General features: G+C 48.8%; 1 protein-coding gene across 1 annotated transcript in view; it reads left to right on the top strand.

Moving 5' to 3' along the window:
- The window catches only part of aldh16a1 (aldehyde dehydrogenase 16 family, member A1), a 68,680-nt gene that overhangs the window by 23,656 nt on the left and 23,240 nt on the right, over positions 1–21,784 (top strand). The window contains exons 6-14 of the mRNA XM_085969767.1: positions 2,864–3,048; positions 7,430–7,582; positions 9,117–9,314; positions 13,148–13,246; positions 15,469–15,605; positions 17,524–17,629; positions 19,580–19,740; positions 19,839–20,006; positions 21,131–21,335. Of these exons, the coding sequence (XP_085825893.1) occupies positions 2,864–3,048; positions 7,430–7,582; positions 9,117–9,314; positions 13,148–13,246; positions 15,469–15,605; positions 17,524–17,629; positions 19,580–19,740; positions 19,839–20,006; positions 21,131–21,335 (1,412 nt within the window). The remainder of the gene's footprint in view (positions 1–2,863; positions 3,049–7,429; positions 7,583–9,116; positions 9,315–13,147; positions 13,247–15,468; positions 15,606–17,523; positions 17,630–19,579; positions 19,741–19,838; positions 20,007–21,130; positions 21,336–21,784) is intronic.

Genomic DNA, 21,784 nt, shown 5'->3' with positions numbered 1-21,784 from the left:
CTAGAACCAGGGGTCACAGTCTCAGAATAAGGGGTCGGCCATTTAGGACTGAGATGAGGAGAAATTTCTTCACTCAGAGGGTGGTGAATCTTTGGAATTCTGTACCCCAGAGGGCTGTGGAGACTCAGTTGTTAAGTATATTCAAGACAGACCGATAGATTTTTTAATATTAAGGAAATTAAGGGATATGGGGATAGTGCAGGAAAGTGGAGATGAGGTAGAAGATCTGCCATGATCTCATTGAATGGCGGAGCAGGCTCAAAGAACCAAATGGCCGACTCCAGCTCCTATTTCTTTTATGTTCTTAATCTACAATTGTAAATTCCAGACTGATTAGGTGTGTTTGAAGCCTTTTGACCAACTCTTGCCCTAATAGTTGTTTGTAGTTCAAAGGGAGATTACTATCTGAAATCTTTTGTTCGGTGAGGTCTATAAACTGATCAACTTACCTTGATTTTTCTCATCAGTTTACGATGTTTGGAAGAACAATCAGTGACGGTGTTTACTCCAGATAATGTATTTTTAATTGGAAAATCGCTTCCTTTTTACAGTGCCAAGGAAGCCGAATTGTCCATTAGACTCGCTCAATGTCAGGGCCGATGTGTTCACACTGGGGCGATACAAACCCCTCTCATCTCCTTTGTTAGACTCTGCAATCCCCAGTTTGTATAAGGCCACAAATGAAGCTCACCGATGCTAAAGGTTAGAGGAGGCCTAAAGCTAGCTGCAGGCTGCATAATATGCACGAGTTAGCAAACCACCTTGTATCTCGGAGTAAATCTTGCAGCAGCTGCCTTTTGAGTTGAGCCCACTGACAGCATTTCTGCAATGCCATCTGTTCATGAGGCTCTCGGGCCACTCTTCTAATTGCTTTGAAGAAAACCTTGCACCTTTTGAAAATTCAGACTGTTACAAACAAAAACTTACATTTATATAGCGCCCCAAGGTGCTTCACTTGAGCATTATCGAGCCAGGTGTGATATTGAGCCGCATAAGGAAATATTAAGATGGGCGACCAAAAGCTTGGTCAGAGGAAGATTTTAAGTAGCTTCTTAATGGAGGAGAGAGAGGCAGAGAGGTTTAGGGAGGGAATTCCAGGGCTTAGGACCTAGACAGCAGAAGGCACAGCCACCAATGGTGGGACGAAGGAAATCGGAGATGCACAAGAGAGCAGAATTGAAGGACCGCAGAGGGTTTGTAGGGCTGGAGGAGGTTACTGAGGTTGGGAGGGGCACCTATGGAGGGATTCGAACACGATATGATGCAAATTTTCAATTTGAGGCATTGCTGGACCGGGACCCAGTGTAGGCCAGCGAGTGGTTCAGTGAGCGGTGAGCGGTTTTGGTGCGAGTTAGGATACGGGCAGCAGAGCTTTGGATGAGCTGATGTTGATGGAAGGTGGGAGGCCACGCAGGAGCGCGCTGGAATAGTCTCGTCTGGAGGTAACAAAAGCATGGATGATCAGCTGGAGAGAGTTAACTCTTAGACTACCGGCTAGTCCAGGCAACTATCAGTCTTGCTGGGCTATATAAATACAAGTTCTTTCTTTCAATCAAAAGCCTGAAGACTGACATGGTTGCATCATTAATGTGTCTGACTAACTTGATGGAATTTTTTGAGGAGCTAACAAGGAGGATTGATGAGTGTAGCGTGTTTGATGTAGTCTGCATGGATTTTAGCGAGGCTTTTGACAAGGTCCCACGTGGCAGAGTGCTCAGAAAAGTAAAAGCCCGTGGGATCCAAGGGAAAGTGGCAAGTTGGATCCAATATTGGCTCAGTGGCAGGAAGCAAAAAAAAAAAGCACTTGTGCCTTAACCTACAAAGCTGGAAAGTGGGATGAGGCTGGATCGCTCTTTTTCGGCCGGCACAGACACAATGGGCTGAATGGCCGCCTCCTGTGCTGTAAATGTCTATGATTCAGTCCAACAGGAAGAACAGCAACAGATGAATACATAGGACTCGATTTTCATCAGGCCGTTGAGGCGTGTGGGGGGTTAAAATCGCGAAATCGGGGGGGCACGAACCCAACCCGCCTCCATGCCCGTTTCCCAGGAGGCGGGTACCCGACCTGTGCTGGGAGCCGCCTAATCCCTATTTTTATCCCTGAAGTGTGGGATTCCCGACGGCTCCAAACCACGCCAAGTTAGCGAGGCGGACCGTCGGGCTGAAGGGCTTGGCGGGTTCGAGATGTCTGGTGTTCAGGTGAGTGATGGGTGCATGAGTGCAGAGGTAAGTGTGTATGGTGTGTGTAAAGTGTTTAGAGAAGTTTTACTTACATTTACAGCCTTCCTTCAGGCCTCGGGAGTCCCTCATCTCACCGGCACAGAAAGCAGAATGGCCGCCACCTGTCAAAATCTGCAGCATTCAGCTTTCTGTTCTGGAGAGATCTCTAAATCAGCCTGAGAGGAAGGAATTAACTTGGAGTACAGATTGTCAGTATTTGACAGCTTCAAGGAGCTGTCAAACGCTGATATTTCATCTGTCAAAAGCTCTTGACAGATGAAATGTCAATCTGTGACGTCACCTGTTGCCGGGTGGCCCTTAATTGGCCTGCTGAGCCTGCTGGGCGGGCTCAACAAGGTCAATCAAATGAAAATCGAGTGGGTTGGCCACAACTCGATGGAGGCAGGACTACAACCCCAAAAGTTGTAGTCCCGCCTCTTACATGCCTCCATTGATAAAATCCAGCCCATAATGTCCATGGTGTGGTAAAGGTTGAGAGTTGAGATAACTTCTAACCATGCAGTGGCCCATGAATGATAGGCTTGCCGGTGCATTAGCGAAGTCCATAGAGAAAGATTGCACTGCTTCTTTGAATGCCCATCTCGAGTCTGAACGGTCCCCTCTTCTTATGAACCTCCAGGTAACACAGTGGTGTTGAAGCCAGCCACATACACTCGACTCACCGCCTTGCTGTTGGCTGAAATCTGCGCGGAGGCCGGCCTCCCACCCGGAGTGTTCAACGTGGTGACAGGGAATGGAGCATTTGGCAGCAAGCTGGCAACTCACCAAGATGTGGACAAGGTCGCCTTCACCGGCTCCACTGCGGTACTGCATCAGATGAATTCTCTGAGACATTGCTCTTAAATCTGTTTATATCTTTTCCCCCTTTTAAGTTCCCGTGCTCTGCAAGAGGATTTGAGTGCAGGAGCAAGGATGTCTTGCTACAGTTATACAGGGCCTTGGTGAGACCACACCTGGAGTACTGTGTGCAGTTTTGGTCTCCTTACCTAAGAAAGAATATACTTGCCATAGAGGGAGTGCAGCGAAGGTTCACCAGACTGATTCCTGGGATATGAGGGGAGATTGGGTCGACTAGGCCTGTATTCACTAGAGTTTAGAAGAACGAGAGGGGATCTGATTGAAATGTATAAAATTCTGACAGGGCTAGACAGACTGGATGCAGGGCGGATGTTTCCCCTGGCTGGGGGGGATCTAGAACGAGGGGTCACAGTCTCAGGATACGGGGTAGGACATTTAGGACTGAGATGAGGAGAAATTTCTTCACTCGGAGGGTGGTGAACCTGTGGAATTCTCTACCACAGAAGGCTGTGGAGGCCAAGTCACTGAATATATTTAAGAAGGAGATAAATAGATTTCTGGACACACAAGGCATCAAGGGGTATGGGGAGAGAGCGGGAATATGGTATTGAGATAGAGGATCAGCCGTGATCTTATTGAATGGCGGAGCAGGCTCGAAGGGCCGAGTGGCCGACTCCTGCTCCTATTTTTCTATGTTTAAATCACCCCCACACCCATCCCTCTTTTACCCGGAGAGCAGGCAATATCAACCTGCTATCTGCGTTACTTTGTGCTCGTCTGCTGACCTTGACCTCCTGACAGACGGTGCGTTGTGCCGCCTGACCAAGAATTGCTGCTATTCATGGCAGATGGACTTGGTGCACTGACAGCTCTGGGAGAAGGAGACCAACACTCAATTATTTGAGCAACAGGGGTGGTGGGGGGGCATCTGGTTGTTTTCTGTAGCTTTCCAGTTGATGAGCTGCCCCAGTTGCCTTCTGGTGACGGCACTGCTGATGTAGCACCAAGGTCAAGCAGACGAGAAGGCCCGAGGTGCGATCTCTGGTTTCGCCTGGGGTAGCAGGAGGGGTGCTGGAAGTGGCCTTCGCACTTCCTTTTGGCTGGGGCTGGTAATCGGGGAGGGTTCCCCTCTGCTGAATTTGCAAAGTGAAATGAATCTTTAAATTTTCTGCTTCTCAACCCTTTGACGTGTTTCTCAACAACTATCTCCCTAATGATGAGAGTGAGCCAAACCCTGTGACTAGGCTGCGCAATCAGCCGAAATGCAAGTCCTATATGTTGGGCAGAAAGCCAATTTATTTACAGTTCGCAGTGTGATGTTTACTGAAGTGAATGGGCTGGATTTTGCTGTCAACCATGCATTACACTTGTCCATTCACTCTTTATTGGGCTGAAGTTCCTGTCAGCCCGCCCCCCCCCCCGTAAACATTAACTGCAGATCACTTGCCTGGATGAGTGCAGCTCCAACAACACTCGAGAAGCTCGACACCATTCAGGATAAAGCAGCCTGTTTAACTGGCACTCCATCCACCTTCAACATTCACTCCCTCCACCACCGGCACACTGTGGCTGCAGTGTGTACCATCTACAAGATGCACTGCAGCAACTCGCCAAAGCTCCTTCAACAGCACCTTCCAAACCCGCGACCTCTACCGCTTAGAAGGACAAGGGCAGCAGACGCATGGGAACATCACCACCTACAAGTTCCCCTCCAAGCCACACACCATCCTGACTTGGACCTGTATCGCCGTTCCTTCACTGTCACTGGGCCAAAATCCTGGAACTCCCTTCCTAACAGCATTGTGGGTGTACCTACACCATATGGACTGCAGCGGTTCAAGAAGGCGGCTCACCACCATCTTCTCAAGGGCAATTAGGGATGGGCACTAAATGCAGGCCTAGCCAGCGACGTCCACATCCCATCAATGAATTAAAAAAAAAAAAAAAATTCTGTGCTGTACATGATCTGGAAGTGTTTGATTAAAAGGTATAGAGGGAGCTTTATTCTTGTATTCGTACTGTGCCCGGCCTGGGAGTGAATGACGTGAGAGTGTAGAGAGTGTTTTGCTCTGAATCTAACCTGCGCTGGCCTTGGGAATGCTCGCTGGGACGACGTAGAGGAACAGCTGACATCTGTTGCCTGAAATGAGAAGCGCTAACATAGCTTGCCTTAAGCACGAAAAAAAATCAACAGAAAATCAAAATGTGCTGGGTTTTGGTTACTGGTGTTTTTTTTGGCATAAAGCATACTATTCTTCCTGTGAATTGTTAGTTTTATATTGGCTATTTGACATTGTGTCCATTGTCAGCTGCCTTAACTGTGTAGAATCCGACATTTTGGAAGCTGGGCCGTACAGTTGCTGTGGCAATAACAGACAACAAAACAGGGGGGAAAACTCTTAATAACTGGGTGTTTATAGCCTGACAGAGCATGTGTCTGGCACATATTTTCAGCATCTTGACCAGTCAGGTTCAATGACGAAGTGATTTCATCTGACCCTATTCCTCTTAGCTCGTTGTGTCTCAGTGTTGCAGAACTACAGGGCCTGCAGTTAACCAGCGTAATGCATTCCCTTTGGACACCCCAATTTCCCTCCAGCTCCTTCTGGCAGGTGGCTACAGAATTCCATGAACTGGTAGCCGTATGGCATCAGGCTAATCTCCCTGTCCTCTTAGTTGCGACGTGATTCCCCAGGCCAGAAAATGAGTTGCATGTTGAGAGCCGTGCAGCTGATTTCGGGCTGCAAGGAATGCTTTGCAGTGACTCGCCAAGTGGGGAAAGGGTACTACCCAGTGTGGTCTTAAGCCATGCAGACCAGCCGTAAGAGTGTAAAATAACAACAGGAAACACTGGAAAATCTCAGCAGGCCAGGCAATATCCGTGGAGAGAGAAAGAGAGTCAACGTTTCTGGTCACAGACCCTTCGTCAGGACTGAGAAAAAAGCAGTCCTGACGAAGGGTCTTCAACCTGAAACGTTGACTGTTTCTCTCCACGGATGTTGCCCGGGCCTGCTGAGTTTTTCCAGTGTTTTCTGTTGTTATTTCGGATGTCCAGCATCCGCAGTATTTTGCTATCGTAGCCGTAAGAGTGTGACTGATCTGTGCTGGATTGTCTGATCTTAGTCGGACAGCACTTGTTGCACTTCAATTGGCCTCAGTGCCCCTGCATTAGGGAGGCGTTTGTGAAGCAAAGTTCCTGCCCCGGACTCCTATCCAGTGATTCCTATTGGAAAGCGGGCGTTGGATGAGCACGGGATGGGCTTGCCTTCCATGGTTGAATGGCCTGCTGATCGCACTGCCTAGTCTCCCGCATGAGGAATGTGCTGGAGGACTGCCAGCGCTCACGGGTCTGGAGCCCAGCCAAGAAATCATCCAACGCCTTCAGAAAAGGCGGGGGATAAAATTGTGAGCGAGAAATTACTCCCAAGAGAGTGAGCCCTCAAAAGGAACAGAGAAGAAGCTGGTCGGTGTGAGAAGGAGCTGCCACCAGACATGGACAAGCAGGAGATGGATATTGAAGGGCAGAGGTGGACAAACTTGTACAGGAAACTATCTTTTAACCGGCACCCAAATAACCGGAAACCTCTGTTAACCGGCAAAATTCAGGAGTAGGTTCAGGTAAGTTTTACTTCATATTAGTGGCCGTTCCTGGATCTGTGGCCGTGTAACCGGGGTTCCTGCACCTGTTGCTAAGCAACAGAGACGCTTGGTCTGTGGCTGGAGTTCCTGCACATGTTGCTAAGCAACAGGGAAGCCTGGATTTGTTGCTGTGTACGGAGCTCTCGTACCTTTTAAACTATACCTCTCTGTAACCCGGACTTTTTGATTAACCGGCACCACGCCGGTCCCGTTGGTGCCGGATAATAAAGAGTTTCCTGTAGCTGTTTTGTCGAACTAACCAGGGGGGATTTTTCCAGCCCTATGCTCACTGCTTCTGTGGGATGTTGGGGTTTTGTTTCCTTTGGGATACGAGCAGATTTTGAGCGGATCTAAGTTTTGGAGATTGTGAAGGGAATAGAGAAGGTTGGTCCAGACAAATTGTCCCACTAATGCGAAGGGTTAAGGATGAGGAAGTTGGGAGTCAGAAGGGAAGTTGGGGGAACATTTTCATCCAAAGGCTGATTGATTCGGGGAATGTTACCAGGAAAGGCTGTGAGACATGGTATCAAGAGCAAGCATTTTGAGAGACGTGGTGAGGAGGAGGGTAGACCTGGCCTGTAACCTGGAGTAATCGGGTCAAATGCTGATGCGACTTTTAGCCAGCACTTGGAAGCGAGTTGTTCTCTCGAAAGGTGAAGCTGTCCTTGTCCTGATTTAAGAATTCCTGTATAATTGAGATTTCAGTAGCTCAGCTGCTGATGTAACCTGACACTTCTGTGCCGGACAGGTTGGGCAGCTCCTCCGCCGCTGTACAGCAGGCACCGGCAAGAAGCTATCGCTGGAACTTGGCGGGAAATCTCCTTTCATCGTGTTCGACACCGCAGATCTGGACAGCGTGGTGGAAGGCCTGGTGGATGCAATTTGGTTCAACCAAGGACAGGTGAGGACAGCGGTGGGAGTTCGGACTGTACGGAGCTAATGTGCGCCGCTTGCGAAAGGCGAACTCCAGATGCCAAACAGCGCGCGCACACACAGCTGTGCCGTCGGAGCCCAGTTCAAACATTCGGTGTTCTTGGGGGTATTTCATTACATTTGGTAATACTGGACTCCAAAGGGAGGGATTTCCAGCAAGGCTGTAACAGACTATGGTGATAATGTTTCAAGGAACCTTAACCAAGTATTACACTCCTCAGTACCTCGGGCTAGGTTGGTGGAGAAACCAGCTCCTGACCCCCGTCCAGTGACTTTTGCTGAAAAGTGCAATCGTGTGATTATGTTTGATTAGGACAGGGTTGGGCTGAGCTGTGATGCTCACTCCCCATGGTTAAATAGCCTTCACACACGCACACACACACACTCTCTCTCTCTGCCTAGGTTCACATATAAAGAATGACCAGTTGGGCAAGGTACGGGAGGGCTGCCATTTCCTTTTGGAGCAAATGTCAGCCCACAAGATGGTGCCCTGGCTGAGAACAGCTAACTCAACATAGACTAGGAATCAAATCAGGAGCTTTTTGGTCTGTGTGGCTTTGTACTACACTGGGTGGAGGCATTAGTCTCTCGGTGATTGGAGTTACACTCTATGAAAGGAAATGGGGGGAGAAAAAAGAAAGGCTTGTATTTATATAGCACCTTTCACGACCTCGGGACATCCCAAGGCTCATTATGTCCAATAAAGTACTTTTTGAAGCTGTTGTAATGAAGGAAATGCAGCAGCCAATTTGCGCACAGCAAGCTCCCACAAACAGCAATGTGATAATGACCAGATAATCTGTTTTAATGATGTTGATTGAGGGATAAATATTGGCCCCAGGACACCGGCTCCCCTGCTCCTCTTCAAAATAGTGCGGTGGGATCTTTTACATCCACCCGAGAAAGCAGACGTCTCGGTTTAACGTCTCATCCGTAAGACGGCACATCCGACAATGCAGCACTCCCTCAGCACTGCCCTGGAGTGTCAGCCTAGATTTTTGTGCTCAAGTCTCTGAAGTGGGGACCTGAACCCACAACCTTCTGACTCAGAGGTGAGAGCGCTACCCACCGAGCCACAGCTGCCACTTTTATAATCATGTGTGTTTATAATCACAGTTGCTGTCTCCACACCTCATTGGCAGGAATCTGACAGTACAAATTCCTCCTACTTTGACACAAATGATGGTCAGTTTCACAAGGATGGCTGCTGTTCCAAATGGAAGTGTCACGGTGGTACAGGAGCGGGTTCTTTCTCCTGAGGTTTGGGAGAGTGGGGGTTAAGGCACATGGTTGGGAGTTGAGCAAAGGGAGCTTTATTCTGCATCTAACAATCCCATACCTGACCAGGAAATGCCTGCTACTGACACTGAGTGCTCAAAATGGGAAGTGTTCCAACCCTCAGGGTTGGCATCCCTCACCTTAAGCACTGAACAGTCCACAGCTGGAAAATAAGGAAAGATATTCTGGGTCTCCCGGGATTGATGGTTGTTCCTCTGTCGTAGGTGTGCAGCGCGGGCTCCAGGCTCCTGATGCAGGAGTCGATTGCTCACAACCTGATTGGCCGGCTGAAGCAGCGGATGCAGTGCCTACGGGTGGGTGACAGCCTGGACAAGAGCATTGACATGGGCGCGTTGGTGGACGAAGCGCAGAAGAAGACGATCACAGAGTACGTAGAGCAGGCCAGGGACGAAGGGGCAGAGGTAAGAGGTCAAAAGCCATATTTGCCTTAGGCACTGTTCAGTTAGTGAAGCTTCCCTTCCTGTAAGCTGGCACTTTGTGAGCAAGTTTCCTATGTTTGCATGAAGGTGTAATTTATGCACAAGTCTTGATGCTAACTAGTAACTTAAGGGCGCGTATCTATTTAAAATGTATACATCAAGAAATGTGATAAATGTACTCCATTGGCTGATGTAGATTTGCCATTTTAGATCTCATTCCATTCTCCGTCATTCCGATGACCTCATTTATAGGGGCGGGGTGCATGTCCCAGAGTGCCTCCGTTCATTCCAGTCAGAGCTGCCATTTCGAACTGGCCAGTCCAAAACTGGATGGCGGACAAGAAGTCAACCTTATGGCCCAGAAATTCGGGTCGGGGGCTTCCCGCGGGTGCAAGCCCCCGACCTGCACTTACCTAGCGCGCCGGCCATTGAGCTGTGGGCCCGCGTGGGATTCCAATCCGGGGGCCTGGTCCAGCTGCCGGCGCGCAGTGCTTGCGTATCCCAGGGGCGCAGTTAGTTCGATGTGTCCCCTGGGATCACGTGGGCCGTGGGGAGCCAATCGGAGCAGGGAAAGCTCCATTCATAAGTTTGACAGGAAGGGCTGTCAAACTTATAAATACTATAAAATAGCACTAAATCTTCAAATACATTTTTTTAAAGATCACATTTTTAAAATAAACTACAAATTAAATGAAATAACTATTTTAAACAATAATTTAAATTTTTGAAAAAGATAATGTTATTTTCTAACGGGGCTAAAAATAAACTTACCTTGCTTTAAAGTATTTAAAAATAATAAACCTGTGGGGAAAATGTTTTAATTTTAATTAATTCACCACTTACCACTAAATTCTGCAGGCTTACGTTCCCGGGAAAACCTGTTTTTAAAAAAAAAACGAAGTTCGATGCGCGCGCGCAGCCCCTCCTGCGCACGCGTTCGACCTCTGAACCCCTTCGTTCAGAGGAACGGAAGTGCCGGTTTCCCGCGCACGCGCAGTGCATGCAGGAAACCGGCACTTCCATCGGGCCTACGGGTGAGTACCCCGTGCGTACTCACCCGTGGAGACCCGAAGTTCTGGGCCTATATCTCTCTCCTAGAGATTCCTCTTAGATGACCTCTAGTGACAATTTATGATTAGTGACAGACAATCCTAACGCACTTCCTCCTCCCTGCTCCTGACTGTATTGGAGTCGAGGCTCACCGCACCATCTCCTGAATGAGTTCATCCATCTCCTGCTTGAAGCCATTCTTTCAGTGGCCTCAGATGTGGAACCCCTTACCTCCCTCAGTCATTCCCTGCACCAATAATCTTCAAACTTTTAAAAGTTGGTGTTATCGATTTCTCTTGGTGGTCTGTGCTGTGGACGTTGACTTCTGAATTTTGAATAATTGCCATTCAGTAACTGGAACTTGACGAGTTAGCCCATCCCAGCAGTCGCTGTTATGTTTCACTGTCGACTGATTGTATTGATTGATGTCATCTATCCCTAGCTAGTTTTCCTCCCTGCCTCTCCTGAATGCCTTGACCGCCCTCCTCGGGTGTAGTTCAACTGGTGTCCTCCAGTACCTCATCCAATTGGCTATTATGCATGCGTGGCCTTGACGGTGAATGTTAGCAGGCAATTTGATTTGTGTGGCCCATTGCGGCCGCGCCTGATCCTGTCCTCGGGCTCAGCTGCAATGGTCCCCACAAGTCAAATTGGCTTGTAGATGTGCCTCCAGTCGGGCGTCACCATCAATGTTCCTGCTAATTTTTTGGGGGCGCGCGGCCCATTCAAATTATCGCACATGCGCGTTTTTTATCCATTTAAAAAGCCGGCAAGCGGGCCTGCGTGGGATTTCCACACCGCCATGCAGCCGCACAGCTTAAAGGGATCATTGATATAAAGAAAGACTTGCATTTCTATAGCGCCTTTCATGACCACCGGACGGCTCAAAGCGTTTGCAGCCAATGAAGTACTTTTGGAGTGTAGTCACTGTTGTAATGTGGGAAACACAGCAGACAAGGTCCCACAAACAGCAATGTGACAATGACCAGATAATGTGTTTTTGTTATGTTGATTGAGGGATAACTATTGGCCCCAGGACACCAGGGATAACCCTGGAGGTGGGGACTTGAACCCACAACCTTCTGACTCCGAGGCGAGAGTGCTACCCACTGAGCCACTGGCTGACACTTCATATAGTGATCGGGTGTGCTTTTTTTTTTCCCCACTGTCCCCTAGCCCAGGGAGTGCTTAGGCCAATTGTGATGGTCCTACTGTGATGGATGAGATCACCTAATTCAGCACAGACCAGGGATGGCAGATGCAATATAACGTGGATAAATGTGAGGTTGTCCACTTTGGTGGCAAAAACAGGAAGGCAGATTATTATCTGAATGGCAATAGATTGGGAGAAGGGGAAGTGCAACAAGACCTGGGTGTCCTTGTGCACCAGTCGCTGAAGGTAAGCATGCAGGTGCAGCAGGCGGTTAAGAAGGCAAATGGTATGTTGGCCTTCGTAACGAGAGGGTTTGAGTACAGGAACAAGGATGTCTCGCTGCAGTTGTACAGGGCCTTGGTGAGACCGAGTATTGTGTGCAGTTTTGGTCGCCTTATCTGAGGAAGGATGTTCTTGCCATGGAAGGAGTTCAGCGAAGATTCACCAGACTGATACCTGGGATGGCAGGAATGACGTATGAGGAGAGATTGGGACGATTGGGCTTATACTCGCTGGAGTTTAGAAGAATGAGAGGGGATCTTATTGAAACTTATAAAATTCTGACAGGACTGAACAGACTAGATGCAGGAAGGATGTTCCTGATGGTCGGGGAGTCCAGAACCAGGGGTCACAGTCTAAGGATAAGGGGTAAGCCATTTAGGACAGAAACGAGGAGGAATTTCTTCACCCAGAGAGTGGTGAACCTGTGGAATTCTCTACCACAGAAGGCAGTAGCGGCCAATTCATTAAATATATTCAAGAAGGAGTTAGATATATTTCTTAAGGCTAAAGGGATCAAGGGATATGGTGAGAAGGCAGGAACAGGGTACTGAATTTGGATGATCAGCCATGATCTCATTGAATGACGGAGCAGGCTCGAGGGGCCGAATGGCCTACTCCTGCTCCTATCTTCTATGTTTCTATATTGCAGCAGATACTTTGGTCTGTTCGGCTCAACTACTCATTGCCTAGATCAGAGTCATCAGGGGAAGCTATTACTTGTAAAAAAAAAAATAATAATAATTCTAATGAACTTTTTGTTGCTGACTAAAGAGGGGGGTCTTCCTTCTCCACGACCACCACCTTCGATCCAGGACAGCTGAGTTATCAAATCAAAAATCACATCAACTTTTATTGTCATTGTTAGTGCACAAGTGCAGTACAACGAAATGTAGGCTTGAGGCTCCCGAGAGTGTACATTTAGATTAAGACATTTAAACATTCCACATACATTTGGCTTGTAATACATTAACATAAACATAACCATAATAAAGTGCATTGGCAGATGTGCAGGCTTTAGAGTTTATTTGTGGAGTTCAGTAGGATGACAGTCCTGGGAAAGAAGCTGTTCCTAAATCTGGTCGTACGGGTGCGAATGCATCTGTAGCGTCTCCCAGATGGCAGGAGGGCGAACAGACTGTGGCTGGGGTGGGTAGGGTCTTTGATGATGGACCGTGACCTCCGTAAACAGCGTTTCTGGTATATGTGCTCTATGGTCGGTAGCCAGGTGCCGGTAATGCGTTGGGCAGTTTTGACTTTGCTGAATTTTTGGGGAGCTTTGAAGATGAGTGTGATCACCTCTTTTTTTTTCTCTCTCTCTCTCTCGTTGCAGGTCTACCAAGTGACTGAAGGGATGCCACAGAAAGGTCTCTTCTACCCACCCACCCTCATCACCCACGTGAGCACAGTCTCCCGTGTTGTCCACGAAGAGGTAACTGGAACTAACAACAGAAAACGCTGGAAAAACTCAGCAGGCCAGGGCAGCATCCGTGGAGAGAGAGAAACAGAGTTAACGTTCCAGGTCGAAGACCTTTCGTCAGAACTGGAAAAAAAGCAGGAAATGGAAAGCAAGTTTAGGGGCTGGGAAAAGGGGGAGGGGATGAAAGAACAAAAGGGAAGGTCAGTGATAGGATAGAAAGCAGGAGAGATTAAGAGACATTAAGAGATATTCAAGGCGAGAGGAGGTGGTAATGGGACAGGTTAAGGAACAAAGGCTGGCTCTAGATGGGGTGTGAATTGCGCTGGCAGAATGAAGGACAGCTGCCCTATGGGGGGGGAAGAAAAAAAGGCCAATCAAAAAAGTGTGGGTAACTGGAACCTTCCTCAAAAGAACGGATTTTATTTCCTTGTGCAGCAAATAAGTTAATGGTTGTAACCGATGTGTCCTGTTTTTAAAAAAAATAAAAAATAAAAATAAATAAATAAATAAATGTGGGGGCGGGGTCTGCACGGCCCATTCAAAATATCGTTCGCGTGTGGTTGGTCCATTGAAAAGCCGGCTGCGCGGGACCCCTGGAGCACGGCCGTGCAGCTTAAAGGGAACATCAGCGTTCCTGCTAAGCTGCGCGGCGGCCTGGAGGTCCCACGCAGGCTGCTCTCCGGCTTTTCAGTTGAAATAACCGCCCATGCGCGAAAAATTGAATGGGCCGCACAGCTAGTTAAAGGTCCCGCGCACCTTTTTAAAAAAAAAAAAAAAAAAAAAAAATTGACAGGGAACGTTGGTTGTGTAGCCCTTCCCTTTAGCACCTCTTACTTTGCAAAATTATAAAACAACACCCGAGAATGTACCGTATTTGCCATAACTGGGCACTGCTCTTCTCTCCCTCTTTTCCCCCCCACCCCCACCCCCCCCCCCCCCCCCCAAATGAGCTGGCACATTTACTTTACTGATGGTGATTCGGTCGTACTTTTGAAGTGAACTACTGCTCATTTCAAAGGGTGGTAGAGGCAGGAACCCTCACAACATTCAAGAAGCATTTAGATGAACACTTGAAACGCCATAGCATACAAGGCTACGGACCAAGTGCTGGAAAATGGGATTAGAATAGACGGGGCTTGATGGCCGGCGGGGACACGAAGGGCCTCTTTCTGTGCTGTATAACTCTGACTTTTTATGGGCAGGTGACATCCGCCATTTGCACATTCACAATTGCTTTAGCCACTTACTGCAGGCAGCAGCTGACTGTGTAACGGGGAATGGAACTCATTCCCAGGTATAATTTTCTGCAAAACTAACTCTCGTATCCTGGCTGGAGACGGGTTATGACCAAGTTCAGAGTGTGCCTAAAGCAAGCTGTGCTGTATAAACCTACCGTCCTCCCCTGTTTCACGGGCACACACCAGCACCTCCCCAAAGTAGCAAATCTCCATGTATGGGACTAGATCGTTAATACCGGCAGGCTGTTTGACCGTAAAAGGCATCCAGCCAATCTTACCCCCTCCTTTCGGATGAGACGTTATACCAAGTCCTCGTCTGCCCCTCAGGTGGATGTAAAAGACTTTGAAGAAGAGCAGGTGATTTATCCCCAGTGTCCTGGGACCAATATTTATCCCTCAATCAACATCACCTAAAACAGATTATCTGGCCATACCACATTGCTGTTTGTGGGAGCTTGCTGTGTACAAATTGGCTGCCGCGTTTCCCACATTACAACGGTGACGACACTTCAAAAAAAAAGTACTTCATTGGCTGTAAAGCGCTTTGGGACGTCCTGAGGTCGTGATAGGCGCGATATAAATGTGCGTCTTTAAGTCTTTTCTTAAGCTAACATGTCACAAATGAGGAATCGCACTCTGGGATCCCTGTGGCTTGTGGTTGAGTTCCACACAGATTATAAATATCTTGATAAACCAAATAAACACCAGAAGTTAATGATGAATCCAGGAGGAGTGTGGAGTAACAAGGAGAGAGGGTGAGAGGAGTCGGTCTATTAGCAGAGTGATGGAAATGTGTTACAAGTTCAGAATGTAATGGGTTCAAATAACCTCAAAACACAGGGAAACTTGAGCCATTTCTTTGCTTTGAACCGAGAAGTTATTTCTGCTTTTAGCCCTCGACAGGAATAAACCTTGTTTCAGGGCAGTGGGTAGTGTCAGTGTTGTGGATCTCTGCTGCTACTGCATTTAACGAACGACTGTCTCTTAATTCTTCAGATTTTTGGACCAGTTTTGGTAGCCATGACGTTCCGCACTGCGAAGGAGGCTATAGCTCTGGCAAATAACTCACCATATGGACTCGCAGGCAGCGTCTGGACTGAAAACTTGCCGCTGGCACTGGAGGTGGCAATGAGGTGATATAATCTGTGTTCTTGTGAATGGTGGTGGGGCGTGCAGCAGCTTCCCTGCCTCCTCCCCCTTCCTTTCCCTTTCTCTCTTCACTTTTCCTTTTATATCTCTCTCTCTTCTTCCTTCCTTTGTCTTCTTCCTTTCTCTCCCCTCCTTCCTCCTCCCCCTCCCCTCCTCCCTCCCCCTCCCCTCCTCCCTCCCCCTCCCCTCCTCCCTCCCCCTCCCCTCCTCCCTCCCTCCTCCCCTCCTCCCTCCCCCTCCCTCCTCCCTCCCCCTCCTCCCTCCTCCCCTCCCCTCCCTCCTCCCTCCCTCCCCCTCCCTCCTCCCTCCCCCTCCCCTCCTCTCTCCCCCTCACCTCCTCCCTCCCCCTCCCCTCCTCTCCCCCTTCCTCCTCTCCCCCTTCCTCCTCTCCCCCTCCCCTCCTCCTCCTCCACTCCCCCTCTCCTCCATTTCCTCCTCTCTCCCCATCTCTTCCTCTCTCGCCTTAGAAACATAGAAGATAGGAGCAGGAGTAGGCCATTCGGCCCCTCGAGCCTGTTCCGCCATTTAATGAGATCATGGCTGATCATCCAAATTCAGTACCCTATCCCTGCTTTCTCCCCATACCCCTTGATCCTTTTAGCCTTAAGAAATATATCTAACTCCTTGAATATATTTAATGAATTGGCCTCAACTGCCTTCTGTGGTAGAGAATTCCACAGGTTCACCACTCTGGGTGATGAAATTCCTCCTCATCTCAGTCCTAAATGGCTTACCCCTTATCCTTAGACTGTGACCCCTGGTTCTGGACTCCCCGCCATCGGGAACATCCTTCCTGCATCTAGTCTGTCTAGTCCTGTTAGAATTTTATAAGTTTCAATGAGATCCCCTCTCATTCTTCTAAACTCTAGCGAATATAAGCCTAATTGACCCAATCTCTCCTCATACGTCATTTCTGCCATCCCAGGTATCAGCCTGGTGAATCTTCGCTGCACTCTCTCGATGGCAAGTGTCCCAGGAATTTGAATCCCTCCCCCTTGCACCATTCCTCTAGCCACGTATTCATCTGAAATATCCTTCTATTTCTACTCTGACTAGCACGTGGCACTGGTAGCAATCCTGAGATTACTATCTTTGAGTTCCTGTTTTTTAATTTACCTCCTAACTCCCTATATTCAGCTTTTAGGACCTCATCCCGTTTTTTACCTATATCGTTGGTACCTATATGCACCACGACAACTGGCTGTTCACCCTCCCCCCTCCAGAATGTCCTGCAGCCGCCCCGAGACATCCTTGACCCTTGCACCAGGGAGGCAACATACCATCCTGGAGTCTCGTTTGCGGCTGCAGAAACGCCTATCTATTCCCCTTACAATAGAATCCCCTATCACTATAGCTCTACCACTTTTTTTCCTCCCGTCTTGTGCAGCAGGACCACCCCTGGTGCCAGGAAGTTGGCTGCTGCTGCCTTCCCCGGATAAGCCATCTCCCTCAACAATATCCAAAGTGGTATATCTGTTTGAAAGGGAGATGGCCTCAGGGGACCCCTGCACTACCTGCCTGTGCCTACTACTCTGCCTGGTGGTCACCCATTCCCTTCCTGCCTGTGCAGCCTTTACCTGCGGTGTGACCAACTCCCTAAACGTGCTATCCACGATGTCCTCAACATCGCGAATGCTCCAGTATGTATCCATTCCCTTTGCTTCCCTTCCCTTTTATTCCTTTCCTTCTGTTCTGTCTCCTCTCCCCCCTGTCGGTCTCGCCTCGCCTCTCCTCTACCCTTGCCTCTCTTCACTCTCCTCGCCTCTTCACTCTCCTCGCCTCCCCTCCTTTTCCCTTTCCTCTCCTTCCTTTCCTTCTCTCTCCTCCCCTCTCCTCTCCACATCCCTTCATGCTTCTGCTCCACGCCGATACTCCTGATTTACTAATGGACACAATCTTTAGTTTGAAGGCTGGTGCCGTCTGGGTGAACGGGCACAACATTTTTGATGCTGCGGCTGGCTTTGGTGGCTACAAAGAAAGTGGCTTCGGACGGGACGGTGGAAAGGAGGTCAGTGCCGGAGCATCGTTGAAAGTGGCGTAGAGGCCAAGAGTCACAGTTCCATGCACAATTGAATTGTTCTGAAGATGAATTTTGTATTCCTATTCATAGAAATTTACAGCACAGAAGGAGGCCATTCAGCCCATCGTGTCCGTGCCGGCCGACAAAGAGCTCTCCAACCTAATCCCACTTTCCAGCTCTTGGTCCGTAGCCCTGTAGGTTACGGCACTTCAAGTGCACATCCAAGTACTTTTTAAATGTGATGAGGGTTTCTGCCTCTCCCACCCTTTCAGGCAGTGAGCTCCAGACCCCCACCACCCTCTGAGTGAAAAAAGTTGTCCTCAAATCCCCTCTAATCCTCCGACCAATTACTTTAAATCTATGCCCCCTGGTTATTGACCTCTCTGCTGAGGGAAATAGGTCCTTCCTATCCACTCTATCTAGGCCCCTCATAATTTTATACCTCAATTCAGTCTCCCCGCCCCCCCCCCCCCCCCCCGCCTCCTCTGTACCAAAGAAAACAACCCCAGCCTATCCAATCTTTCCTCACGGCTAAAATTCCCCAGCCCAGGCAACATCCTCGTAAATCTCCTCTGCACCCTCTCTAGTGCAATCACATCCTTCCTGTAATGTGGTGACCAGAACTGCACGCAGTTTTCTAGCTAGTGACCACATGTAAAGCAACTTTTTAATAGACCTTTTGTGCATGCAGTCAAATTTTAAATGTTGCGTAGTGGAAATCGCTGGGTCAGTACCCTGGAACTCCCTCCCTAACCGCAGTGCTTGAGTACCTTCACCACACGGACTGCAGCAGTTCAAGAAGGCGTCTCACCGCCAAGGGCAATTAGGGATGCGCAATAAATACTGGCCTTGCCAGCGACGCCCACATCCCTTGATCAAATTTTTAAAAATTGAGAATTTGCCTGTTGCTGGGGGGGGGGTGGTGATGGAATGGGGAAAAGAATATCATAAGGTGAAAAAGTAGTCAGTCAAGAGTCAAAACGAAGTCAGGAGAAGTAAGGGAAATATACAGCCCTCCTCCTGCTTTGATAACATTATGTATGCATCTTTGTGCGTACTTGGATATGCAGCCAGCAGTGTGTCTTTTACTAAGGTGGGCTAGCTCCGTATTGCTCGTGGGGCTGTTTGAATGCAGTAGGGACGTGACTTCGATCAAGGAACACCAGAAGATTGACATCTTAAAGCATCACCTAGGAGGAGCCCTGAACTGGTGGTGGGTCTCTGGTCAGATAAAGATTTGACGTCTTTTTTTAAAAAAAAAAAAACACGTCAAAAGATTTGAAAATTGTGTGGAGGAATGTTGTGAATGAAAAGGAACCATTTTAGACTTTCTCCTTTACTCCACAGAGGGGGTTTATTTTGCAGGTGTGGAGTCTGTACAACTAATAAGGCGAGGCTGCTCTTCAGTCTGGGCTTAGCTTTCCAGTTGGTCGGGATTCAGTATGTTCAGTGTGGGTGGCACCCTCGCCTCTGAGTCAGAAGGTTGTGGGTTCAAGCCCCCCTCCAGAGACTCGAAGGAAAATCTAGGCTGACACTCCCAGTGCAGTACTGAGGGAGTGCTACACTGTTGGATGAGATGTTAAACCGAGGCCCCGTCTGTCCCTCTCGGGTGGACATAAAAGATCTCGTAGCACTATTTCGAAGAAGAGCAGGGGGAGTTCTCCCTGGTGTCCTGGGCCAATATTTATCCCTCAATCAACATAACCAAAAAACAGATGATTTGGTCATTATCACATTGCTGTTTGTGGGAGCTTGCTGTGTGCAAATTGGCTGCCGCGTTTCCTACATTACAACAGTGACCACACTTCAAAAAGCACTTCATTGGCTGTAAAGGGCTTTGGGACATCCTGAGGTCATGAAAGGCGCTATAGAAATGCAAGTCTTTTTTCCCTTGACATTATTCACCTCTGCCCTTGCATCCTCCCGCACCCCATTTAGGGCTTGTATGAGTATGTGAGGCCTGCCTGGGAGGAACGACCCTATCCAAACCCAGGAGAGATCAAGTACAAGACATTTGCAGCCGTGCACGGAGCAGACCTTCCCCCAATCCCAGGACAAATGGCACAGTCCAAGCTACTCCAGACTGATGCCATTCCGAGGTGGGAAATTGCGGAATTTCTTTTTTGTCACCAAGCTCTATGAACATGACTGCCTTCGCATAACTCAGTTGACTCGCTGGTGTTTTATTTACCTGCAGCGTTGACCGTACGTATAAAGTGTACTACGGAGGTGCTCAGAAGAGGCCTTACAGCATGTACTCTCGCCCCATTTTCGACCACTGCGGCAGGGCCCTGGCCTACGTCGGTGATTGTAACCGCAAAGATGTTCGGAACGCGGTCGAGGCCGCTCACGCAGCAGCACCGGGGTGAGTATTGGTAGAAGGTTATGCTTCGAAATTAAATCCGCACGTCAGCGTGAATCTCCCTTTTCAGTTTCATGGGGTTAGAAAGTGGGAATTGTACCGCCGCCCCCAATTCTTTTCAAGGGGTAGGTACTCCATAGGCGATTTAAGAAAACTACTAGGCACTTGGTCTAAGCATTAAACAAAGCTTTAATCAACTGTTTTACAACATGGAGGTCTAGTTGTGTCCTTCACTAGTTCCTGTTAAGAATGTCCTGCGCAAGCTGGGCCCGTGCCCGAGTATTTATACTCTCCCTGGACAGCGCCACCCGCAGGCCGCTCAGTATTATTTCATAAGTCTTTCTTTCATGAATGACTGACTGATTCATGTCAATAGGTAAGGCCAATCTCCAGTACGTCTGGATACTAGGCAAGAGTTGCAGGTAGGGCAGGTCCCAAACCGAGTGCAGCAGGCACTGGGGTGCTGGTCTGAGTTTTGAGGCCTGCCTTGCGACTGTACGAGAATTCATTGAAGACTTTAATAGGAGCCACCCGAAGTCCAGAATAGGCTCCCCTAGAGGAAGAGAGACCCAATTCACGTTAATTAGGATTAGGCTGTTACTGCTGATTCCCCAAAGTTGTAGACCGGCATAGAGACGGGGTGGGGGTGGAGAATCTAAAGAAAGCAGGATGGGATAGTGAAAGTGTAGATTGGGCCTACACTCTTGGAGTTTAGAAGAATGAGATATGATCCCATTGAAACATATGTTTCTGAGGGGAATTGACAGGGACTGAGAGGTTGTTTCCCCCTGGCTGGCGGGTCTAGAACTAGGGGCACAGTCTCAGGATAAGGGGTCGGCCATTTCGGACTGAGATGAGGAGGAATTTCTTTATTCAGAGGATTGTGAATCTTTGGAATTCTCTGCCCCAGAGGGCTGTGAATGCTGAGTCGTTGAGTATATTCAAGGCTGAGATCGATAGATTTTTGGACTCTAGGGGAATCGAGGGATATGGAGATCGGGCGGGAAAGTAGAGTTGAGGTCGATGATCAGCCATGATCTTATTGAATGGCGGAGCAGGCTCGAGGGGCCGTATGGCTGACTCCCGCTCCTAATTCTTATGTTCTTATTTCTGATTTGCCCCTGCAGCTGGGGAAAGCGAGCTGCCCACAACCGGGCTCAGGTTATCTACTACATGGCCGAGAACCTGGAGGTGCGCCGGGAGGAGATGGCGCAGAGGCTGAGCGCTCTGACTGGTGTCGACTGCGAGGAGGCCGAAAGAGAAGTGGACTCGTGCATCGAGAGACTTTTCTACTGGGGCGCCTATTGTGACAAGTACGGGGGCACCGTCCAGGTGAGTAGTCCGACAGGCTGTGTTGGGGAGAAGCAAAATAGTTGCTGCATGGGGTTCACCAATGGCCTACTGGGTAAATGTTCAAGCCAGTCTGGAACTGGGCTATCCAAGCCAAGAATATCTCTGGCTCCATGCCTCATTTGGGGTGGTTAGATAAGCATGTGAGGGAGAAGGGAATAGAGGGTTATGCTGATCGAGTTAGATGAGGAAAGACTGGAGGAGGCTCGAGTGGAGCATAAACGCCGGCATGGACTGGTTGGGCCGAATGGCCTGTTTGTGCTGTAATTCGTTTATGGGATGTGGGCGTAGCTGGTAAGGCCAGCATTTATTGCCCATCCCTAATTGCCCTTGAGATGGTGGTGGTGCGCCACCTTCTTGAACCACTGCAGTCCGTGTGGTGAAGGTACTCCCACAGTGCTATTAGGGAGTTAGTTCCAGGATTTTGACCC

The sequence above is a fragment of the Somniosus microcephalus genome, chromosome 28, assembly GCF_052327205.1.
Source record: "Somniosus microcephalus isolate GS21.2 chromosome 28, FLI_Smic_1.0, whole genome shotgun sequence".
NCBI lineage: Eukaryota > Metazoa > Chordata > Chondrichthyes > Squaliformes > Somniosidae > Somniosus > Somniosus microcephalus.
The sequence above is the reverse complement of the archived record's forward strand: the minus strand, read 5'-3'. Positions and strand labels throughout refer to the sequence as shown.